The 10,072-nt window shown below is 37.6% G+C and overlaps 2 protein-coding genes across 2 annotated transcripts; one reads left to right on the top strand and one right to left on the bottom strand.

Annotated features, from left to right (window-relative positions):
- The first annotated feature begins 3,220 nt into the window (after positions 1-3,220).
- On the top strand, positions 3,221-7,278 carry scat (VPS54 subunit of GARP complex scat). The gene is made up of 2 exons (XM_073966796.1): positions 3,221-3,768; positions 3,824-7,278. Exons 1-2 carry the CDS (start codon positions 3,536-3,538, stop codon positions 6,528-6,530), a joined length of 2,940 nt encoding a protein of 979 aa, XP_073822897.1. The 5' UTR covers positions 3,221-3,535; the 3' UTR covers positions 6,531-7,278.
- On the bottom strand, positions 6,572-9,802 carry LOC141393601 (cytoplasmic dynein 2 light intermediate chain 1). Its single transcript, XM_073966797.1, has 2 exons — positions 9,120-9,802; positions 6,572-7,764 (listed from the first exon to the last, which is right to left on the bottom strand). Exons 1-2 carry the CDS (start codon positions 9,685-9,687, stop codon positions 7,301-7,303), a joined length of 1,032 nt encoding a protein of 343 aa, XP_073822898.1. The 5' UTR covers positions 9,688-9,802; the 3' UTR covers positions 6,572-7,300.
- Positions 9,803-10,072: the final 270 nt, after the last annotated feature.

Genomic DNA, 10,072 nt, shown 5'->3' with positions numbered 1-10,072 from the left:
TCTAACTACGACAGCTGATACGTTGATTTTGACATTTCTGCTGGAGTTTTTGCAATTTCCGTCATTTTTCCGTTCCCGTCTTTTTTAAGAAATTTGTATGGGGAAGCAATTTATGAAAATTCGCTCTTTTTTCTAGCATAACCACTAAAAAGTACGGGAACACAATGAAAAACAGCATTTTAACAATGTAATTTCATATTTTTTCACATTGCTTACAAATTTTGATAATAAATTTTTTTGTTGCAGCAACTGACCATCTACCTTGTTTATTGTGATACGTGAAAAGTGTTGCAACTTTTGGTACTTTTTCAGGCAAAAGCAGGGTTGTATATCATGTGTACTGTGATTTCGATGTTGATTTCGCTGAAATCACGAAATGAGATGATTTCATTTTTGTATGCGAAATCATGATAATTTTTGCTTGATTCCGCGCGAAATCACGAAACGCCTTCGAAATCACGAAAAGACGCCGAATGTAAACCAAACATTAGCCCTTCATACATTTTTCGCGTTATAAAATGCCCAAAATTGGTATTTTGTAAACAAACCCACTTGTTGCTTTTTTGTTTACTAATTTTAAAGTTTTATGAATTCAGGAAAAACTAGGGTTCTATAGATTTTTTTCATTTAAATCTACCTCTTTACTTATACCATGGAAAACCCAGTTCGAAATTTGCTCGGCTTTCTTTATTCTTTTATTTTTATTAAGTCCAATTTACATATGCACATTAAATGATTTCGTTTTACGAAATCCTAGAATCAAATGAAGTGCATTTACATCTGTTTTTTGCGTCATTTGCTTACAATCGCACAATCGCACATACACACTTATACATTAACACAAACACACGCACACAATATATTTATTCTGAGAAATAGGAATTTCACAACACAAATGTGTATCAAATAACTTAAAGCTCTGTTCCAGAACTAAAAAGTTTTTACAATTTTTACCACTTTTACACATTTTGCGTTCCCGTACACAAAATTTATATGAAAATCGTTTACGACTTTTACAACTTTTACGACTTTTACCACTTTATAAAGTACGGGAACAGGCCATAAATTAATTCTAAAAACAAAAAAACATATTTTTTGCAAGTTTTTTAAACATTTATTTTCACTTTTGTCATCGTTTGAGTATTTTTGTTTTCTACAACACACACAAACAAACAAAGACATCATAAAACAGTTGCATTTTTTGGTAGTTTATGACGAAAAAGCAGGGTTGCGAACAATAGTACGGTGTTTTCGCGCGTTGTTTAGAATAAATGACGTAGCTATCGTCATTTATTTTTGTATGGTAAATGACGCAAAATGTTGCCTGTTTTAGCAAATAAATGACGAAACAGCTCTAAATGACGAAAAAGTTGCTAATGTAAATTGGACATTACGTCAGAAATGAAGCAGGAAAGCAAGGCAATCAGGCAAGGCAGCTTATGTACGCAGGCCTTTAGTCTGTAATTATTATTTGTTATTTGCTTCCTGCTTAACAACAATTGCTTTGCTAAATGCTGAAGTCCTATTATATTTTGGATTTTTTGTTGACTTTTATTTTACTTTATTATTCTTATTTTTTATCATTATTATTTTTTTTTTTGTAAATATTAAATATTGTAAATCCTGTTTTTAATTACAAATTAGGTACTAATTAATTATATACTAATTGCTTAACAACAATTCCTACAATTGCTGAAGTCCTATGTTGTATATTTTGTATATTTTATTTAGTATGGGATTTTTTTTTTTTTTTTTTTTTGAATATTATTAATATATTATTTCTATTATTTTTATTTTATATTATTTTTGTAAATATTAAAAATATTAAATCTTGTAAATACGATTAAATTACTAATTGCTTAGTCCCAATTTACATTAGGCGAGTTTACTTGCGGCAATTGTCAGTTTGATTGAGAGAGAGGTGAGGTATATGGTAACCCTGTGCCTCTCAACACCCTCTCTCTCCCACAAACTGACAATTGCCGCAAGTAAACTCGCCTAATGTAAATTGGGACTTAACAACAATTGCTTGTGTCATTGTGGAATGGAAACATGGAAACACATTGTGGAAATGAAACAGTAGACAACCACAACCAATACATGGTTATTATAGCTCTGTTCAAGAACTAAACAGTTTTTACAATTTTTACCACTTTTACACATTTTGCGTTCCCGTACACAAAATTTATATGAAAATCTTTTACGACTTTTACAACTTTTACGACTTTTACCACTTTATAAGCTTCGTTCCAGAACTGAAAAGCTTTTACACATTTAACACAGTTTGATCATTTTTCCCAAGATCTATTTATAAGGTCACGTAAGTAGCACAACAACAACTCTATTTTGGCCGAAAATTCTTCAATACGTCAAAATGTTTGTTTACGTTTTCATGCAAATTATTCACAATAACAAAAAAATTGACAGATTGAAACCAATCAGCTGGCCATTTTACGCCACCTTATCATTTCATCATGATTTTTCCCCAAAAAAGTTGCAAAATGTTCACTTCTCTTTGATCCAAAATGGCGCTGAATACCTTTCTTTTTAGAAACTTTTTACACGACAAATTTGGGCGAGCAAAAATGTACAACATGTTTGCCGGCTTCTGATTGGTTGATTCGCCGACTATGACACTTGTTCCAGTTTTTTTGACGTTTCTGCAATTTTTTCGTTCCCGCTTATTTTGGAAAAATGTGTATGTGGAACTCAATTTCCACAGTTTGTTCTTTTGACACTTTTATCCATGGCACAATAATAAAGGTACAACGACAAAAACAGCTGATTATCACATAAGTTGTCAAAATGTATTATTGTGAATAAAATTACATATGTACAAAAGGTAAACAAGCAGTTCAAAATAATGCGTTACTTTGACGTTTGGTGTGGTAAATGTCCCGATTATTGTTATCGATGTAAACTAGGGTTCTATAGATTTTTTTCATTTAAATCTACCTCTTTACTTATACCATGAATTCACCAGTCTCTAGAATTGCGAGTAGATTGGGTGGTAACTACTAGTGTTTACCAGTATCCAGCACCATGGTACAAATACACAGGTAGCCGCATCGGCAATTGTTGGTAACATAAGGTGTCAAAATTTGACATCAATTCAATGCACTTGACACATTATGTTACCATCAGCTGGCATGATAATGCTACCTGTGTTATTGTACCATGGCCAGCACAATTGCTAGTTATTCCCTAGTTATTCCCTAGTTCCCTAGAACAGAGCTACACAACTGGGTACTGTACATTTTGACAGATGACGAAAAATATATTTTGCTGTTGTGGAATTATTTTTACAAAAACGAAAATGCTATAAAAAACTAATAAAAACATAACATTTAACAAAATTTAAACAATTAACTACAAAATTCGAATATATGCAATATAGACTACAAACAAAGAAGAAGAACGGCTCGAAAAACAAAGGAAAAGACGAGAAAAAGTATAAACAAATATTGACATAAGGAACGAGAACAATTAAGTAGAAAAAATCAATTTCCTTAATTACGGCTTTGAAGAATGTGTTATGGCTACAATACCACCAAATATCGCCAATTCTCTGTCCAGAAAGACATCTAACGTTAGTGAGATAAGTGACTTGCAAGAAAATTCCAGTGAGCAGTCAACGAGAAGTTTTGGTAATAATGTTGTTAACTCAACAAAAGGCCTTGAAAGTGCAGGCAAGGCAGGTCTTAACAGTTGGGAATCGTGTTACTATTGCCCGAGGGAAAATTTTAAAGCTGTGAATGAGTTTGTCAAGTAAGTCCATTGAGTTATTTGAAATTGCAAACCGATTAAAACATTTTCTTTGCAGGCATCTACGAGAACGCCACTGTACACGTGAAGGTGGCTCCTATGTTTGCCGCTATGGTTTTAATGGTGTTTGCCCATCTCTACCGCTGGACGGTGTATCGGATCGTGACTATGATGCCCATGTGGCCAAGTATCATGTAAATCAACAGACAAGAGAAATGCCACCCGAATGGTCTGTATTTTCGGCGGCCCAAAACCTGCCGGCCGTACTCAATGACCCCTCTCGAGGCAAACAGAGCAACTTGTTTACCAAGAAATGGGGTGTTGATTTTGTTGAACGTAATCATGTGCCTGCTACACCCTATCTGCCAGAAGTTACGCATACTGATTTCGAGAAATATTTAGCAAAAATTGGAAAACGCTATAAACGTCATGAACGTTTGTGTAGCCAACAAGCAATGGAATTAGAAGAAGCGGGAACAAAAGGAACATCCGCAATGCCTTCATCACCCAGTCACGATGTAAATTTAAACGCAATACCCGATATATTTCTCAAGGAACAGCTCAATTTACAACATGCCCCAACGTTTAGTCAAGTTTTCCCCGATATTTTACAATCATCCAGTGGCGAGGATCGAAGGCGTACTGGTCGCCTGTTGCAGGAGCAATTATCACATTATTTAGATATTGTGGAGGTGAAAATTGCCCAACAGGTATCACAAAAATCGGCAGCATTTTTCCATGCAATGACATCCCAGGATGCGATTATGTCAGAAATGCAAGAGGCTGCCAAAAAAGTCAAGGCCCTAAGGTCATCACTACGTGCTTTAAATGAAACTGTTGTGGTTGATACATTCCGTGTACTGCGTTATGCCCAGAGGAGGCAAAATTTTGAGGAGGTCTTGGATAAGTTAAGACTCATGGCCACGGTACATAAAACCCAACCAATGTTACAACTACTTTTGGGTACCCAAGATTATGTTGCTGCCTTGGATTTGATTGGTACCACACAAGAAATTTTGACCCAAGAATTGATTGGAGTCCATTGCTTTAAGCACTTGCCCATGCAGCTGCACGAAATGGAAAAGCTAATTGATAAAATGTTAACGACCGAGTTTGAAAGATATGCCACCACAGATTTAAATCGGCCCTTAAGTGATGTCCTGAAGGAGACAGACAGTGTCTGCGCCGAAGAAGATAAGTTGGTGTGCATTGTTATGGGTTTGTTGCGTATGAAAAACTTTAGCTTTGTTGATGCCTACAAGGATGAGGCAATTGTTACCATAAAGGCAATTATTAAACAATTGGTCATTGAATTCATTGCCTCCAGTGATGCTGAACTGTGTTTGACTGGAGCGGGAGAGGAGGCCCAGAGTCTGACAATTAGTGAATGGATTGCATTACTGGCCAAAGTAAAGGTGGCTCTGCTGACAGTATTGCAACGTATTCATGCTGTGACGCATATTATGCGTCAAACCATAGATGCGGCTGCGGGAGGTTCCTGTGAGTCACAAGGTGCAAAGGCCGCTCAGGAAACAGCGGTAAATCTTATAGACTCTGAAGCTTTTCTTACTGCCTCCGATCAGTCACAGGTCCATGAAAAGCTGGATGAATTGCTGACGGCAATCTGTCATTATTGTCATGAACGCTGTGCAAATTTGGTGTCACAACAAAGTTTGGAAAAGTCGGTGGCAACAGCTGAGGAAATATCACAATTGTCGAGTTTGGTGGATGATTTTGCCCAAGGCTGTGAGTCAATATGTGGTGTGGCAAGTGTGCCCTTAAAGGTGGCTGTTAAAGTACAAGCCAGCCGCTTTGCAAATCGTTTCCATGCAGAGCGTAAACAGAAATTGGCCTTGCTGTTGGATACTGAACGCTGGCGCCAGGTTGACATTCCAAATGAATTTCAAAAAATCATTGATCGCATTTGTGACAACAAGGAATTTTGTGGTGTTGGAGGAAGCGCATTATCAATTAGTTCTGCCTTGACCAATGGCCATGGTCATAGCGCTGCGGCACAGCAGGCAAATCCTGTTTTATTGGTAGAATCTAAACCCTACACCTTGGTGGCCTCTGCTCTATTGTTGGTACAAATGCTTTGCGAATATTGCCGCTGTGCTCAGCGCTTGCCCATTGTGGCGGGTTATTTGGCACGAAATGTCGTGGATCTCTTGAGGACATTTAATTCACGCTCCTGCCAATTGGTAATTGGAGCAGGAGCTCTCCGTGTGGCTGGCCTGAAGACCATTACAAGCACAAATTTGGCCTTGGTCTCACGCGCTCTGCAGCTGGTGCTGTGGTTGTTGCCCAAAATAAAGATCCACTTCCAAACATTCGATGCGACAGCAGTAACGGGTTTCGATATTATCGAACGTGATTATCATGGTCACATAAAGGAAATTGAAAATAAAATCTATGGCATTGTCAGTGATCGTGTTGCCATGCAATTGGATAGCTGGGATGCTCGTCCACCCATACCTTCCCAGTGTTTTCGCATTATATCCAGGCATTTGGTGAAGCTGCATGAGGCCATTGCGCCCATACTGCCGGAACAGCAAATCCATGCCATCTACAGCATTGTTCACAAGAATTTCAAGGATAAACTGAGGGAAAGATTGCTCGATTTGAATATTATTAACAATGGTGGTCCCCAGCATGGGGTGGTAACATCGGAACTGACTTTCTATATGGAAACCTTACGTACCCTTAAAGCTTTGCCTGCTGCTGAGTTGGATGACAGCATAAGAGAATCTATATGGAATTTTTAAAAGACAAATTAGCCTGCATTAAAATATGCGAGAAAGGTGAATTGAATTTCAATTCAATTTTTAGTTTCATTTTTATTTCCTTGTTTATTTTTTCCTAGAAATTAAGTAGTAATGTCCCTTTTGTTTCAAAAATCCTTTTTGTGTTCCTCTTTTTGTTTTCTCCTTGTTCTGTTGTCTAATTTTACGTGTTAATTTTCTCTTTTGTTTGCCAAAATTTTCTTTAAGAATTAAAAAAAAAATGGGGGAGGAGTTTTTAGAAAACAATTTAAAGTTTAACAATCAAGTAGTAGAAATGCAGCTGCCAAGACTTATTAAAAAAACAGCATAGTATTAATAAACAAAAACCGCAACAACAAAATCATCATTGCTGTAGTGGGAATTTTTAATTAATTTTAAAAATTTAATAAATTTTTTCTCAGTGTAGCATTGGTTTTTTGTTTTGGAATTGAGACTATGTAAAACTGCAATTATGTATACCAAACAATTGAATATTTCAATACCTAAAAAACATTCTTACTTAACAATTAAATATAAAACTTGTAAAAAGTCCTTAACACAAACAAACGATCCTTAAATTTCCAGCTTTAACCTTAAACCTCCCCAAATCCCATCATTCCTCTTTGTATAAGACACACCCACACACACGCCCCAAATCACACCAACTTAAATCCACAAATAAACAATTGTCTTACCAAAAATAAGTCAATAAAAATTCAAATAAATTAATTATAGTCTAATATTAAACAAATCCCGAGTTTTGAATTTCGAATTTATTTAACACTTTCAAATTTACCCCTCATCTTTTGTTGCACAGAATCCTTGATCAGTAAACGCAATTCTTCATCCTTTTGAGCACGCATTTCATCAATAACACTTTCACGAAATCCAGGATCTTTGGCTGGATCTTGTTTTTCTTGATGATTTTTTGTTTCGCCGGTTACTTGTGGTATTTCTTCATTGAGGTGTGCTTCAATACTTTGTAAAGTTTGCACACCCCCCATTGGACTTATTTTATCCCATGCATCATTACCAAACCAAATTGAAAGAGCATCATTGTGATCGGTATTGTGGCTGCGAAAAGGATGTGACGGTGAACCAAAGGCCAGGTGACTAATTGTATCGCGTAAAGTTTTTGCCAACTTTTGGATTTTATTCGAATAGAATAGCAGACTTGCACCCACCAAATGGGCCATGGAACGTAAGCAGCGGCAAATGTGTTTCTTTATTTCAGGTTCTGGAAAAGGAGATGAGAAAAAAAGAAATAATTAACGATTGGAAGATTGAATGAAATCGAAATACACAAATATATCTTTAACGAGAATCAAAGGATAGCCTGGCGCCTCACTCACCATCAGCTCGATATTGAAGGCGAGCATCAGACGTCTTGCTGAGTAAGAATTGGACCGGACAATTCAAGTGATTCTCAAATATCGGTTTTTAATTCAAACTCAGATCTTCTGCAACTTGAACTGGCGGCGAGGTGAGTTCGTTATAATAGTCTTGATCTTAGCTACGTTAAAACCACTCGCGGTTGTTGTTGTTTTCGTAACGCAAAAAGTTCGCTCGTCTATAATTTTCAGTTATCTGGTTCAGATTGATCTGTGTCTAGACGCGAAAATTCCATGGACTGGTTGCGTTCATAATTCATCAAGAGACAGCTGAGTGGGTTTAGTGGACAGTTAAATAAATGGAGGGTATCGGGTTGTCCCTCTCCCCATGCAGGGCATGTGTTGAGTATCGTGCTATCTATTCGGGCTCAATAGGAATTGAGGTGGCTGCATCTTCCGGATATTAATTGGGCTAAAACCACTCGTGTTTGCCTTGGTAGATGGAGTTCTTCTGCTGCTATGGATGGGGGTTGTTGCAGCAGCATAGAAACCTACATAGGAGTATAGGTTTGATGCTGGGTTGGCAGCCGCTGGTCGAAACACAATGGTTTCGGGCCTATCTGTTACGAAAGAGCCAGCTGCCGTGGGATTGGGAGGATGGGGGTGGTCTAAGAGTACGACAATCACGATGCCTCTGAACTGCCTACGCAACTTCATCGGATTGAATGCAATACAAGCGTGCCTGATATAGAGGTTCTCGCTTGTACGTTAAGACATCTTCAGATCATGAAGATATTTCCTGACGTGTCTAGGTGGCGGACGCCTGTCCACTATATTGTGGCAGGTATACTCATTGTGATAACACTAATGCATGTACTGCATTGACATATTGTTGCGCTGAGGCACCCTGTTGCAGTCCTCAGTACGGCATTCTGGGTGGTTTGAATATGTTTTCACTGCGAAGCACAAACATTTGCATACCACACTGACGCCGCATAGCTTACCACAGGCCGGCCCATTGATTTGTAAAAGGTCAATAAGTTTTCTCAATATCTTTCTAGTGATAGGAATTAGAACGTGTCTAAAACTTCGTATCTACTTGCTTAGATAATGGCGAATCAGACTGAGGTCGTATGGGTGTTCAATTTTATAGAATCTTGTTGCCAAATAGCTTTTTCATGATTAAGGAATGCGACAAAGAATGCCCCTTTCATGAAAAACTATTAATACTATTAATTCTTTTTCTATATTCAATACTTACCCGCTCCAATGAACAAATCATATTTTCCACCCACTATTATAACAGGAAAAGGCATTAGATCCAATGTGGCCAAATCCGGATGATCCTTTTTAATGCGACGCCTTAATTTCTCCTCTCCTCCATCCTCCTCCGCTCTTTGCAAAAGTTTATCAGCATAAGTTCTTAGGATTTCATAGGATTCCTTTAAGTCATACCACAAACGCTGTGGTTGTGACAAATCCAACATTATGACACAGGAAAGATTTTCCAAACCATGACTTCTCAGTGGCACCTCAGCCAATTGTCTATCCAGTGAACCCAATTCCCATATATGACATATTTGTTTCTGCACTCCACCTGTCTTGCGGGCATAGGAGTAATCTAATGCCAAGGTGGGACGTGGTGTCTCTTCACGATCAAAGAAACTATTGATGACAGTTGTTTTACCCACATTCTTTGAACCAAGTAGGAAGAGTGTTCTTTCTCTGGGACCATCCAGTTGCAGTTGTTGTAGTTGTTCTTCGGCTAATTTGAAGGCGATATCTTGTATGGTTTCAGGTTTTGTGGAGTCGTTGTTTGTTGTAGTCATTTTTTAAAGGATTTCGTTTTTAATTCCAGAGTTTTCTTTAGTATAATCTTCAATTTAATGTAGAAGAATTAAAAAAAAACACCTGTGTTTACTATTTTCCATGGTAACGGTTACAGTGTTGCCAACTGCAAAAATTCCAACAGTGATTTAGCAACATTATTGCCAGTTTTAAATGCAATGTCACAGATGATACATAAAGGGTGTATAAGTTAGATACTTTGTCCCACAACTTCCCCTGCTCGATCAATCACGGATGCTGATTGGCGCACTGGCATCTCCTCTACAATTCCCTCTGCGGATACCGTAGTGTGCGGATCGCCGCTGGGCATCGGTTGTTGTCGGTTTGCTCGCCTTGTTACACTTTGCTCTCACTGGAATAATTGTA

This window comes from Musca autumnalis, unplaced genomic scaffold (assembly GCF_047663935.1).
Source record: "Musca autumnalis isolate F117 unplaced genomic scaffold, ASM4766393v1 scaffold_2, whole genome shotgun sequence".
NCBI classification, from domain to species: Eukaryota; Metazoa; Arthropoda; class Insecta; order Diptera; family Muscidae; genus Musca; species Musca autumnalis.
This window is presented reverse-complemented; position numbering and strand designations above follow the sequence as displayed.

Coding starts and splice junctions, on each gene's coding strand:
- scat (XM_073966796.1), top strand. CDS start 3,536: ATGGCTACAATACCACCAAATATCGCCAATTCTCTGTCCAGAAAGACA. Junction 3,769..3,823: donor GCTGTGAATGAGTTTGTCAA/GTAAGTCCATTG, acceptor TTTTCTTTGCAG/GCATCTACGAGAACGCCACT.
- LOC141393601 (XM_073966797.1), bottom strand. CDS start 9,687: ATGACTACAACAAACAACGACTCCACAAAACCTGAAACCATACAAGAT. Junction 7,765..9,119: donor TGATTTGTTCATTGGAGCGG/GTAAGTATTGAA, acceptor CTCCTTTTCCAG/AACCTGAAATAAAGAAACAC.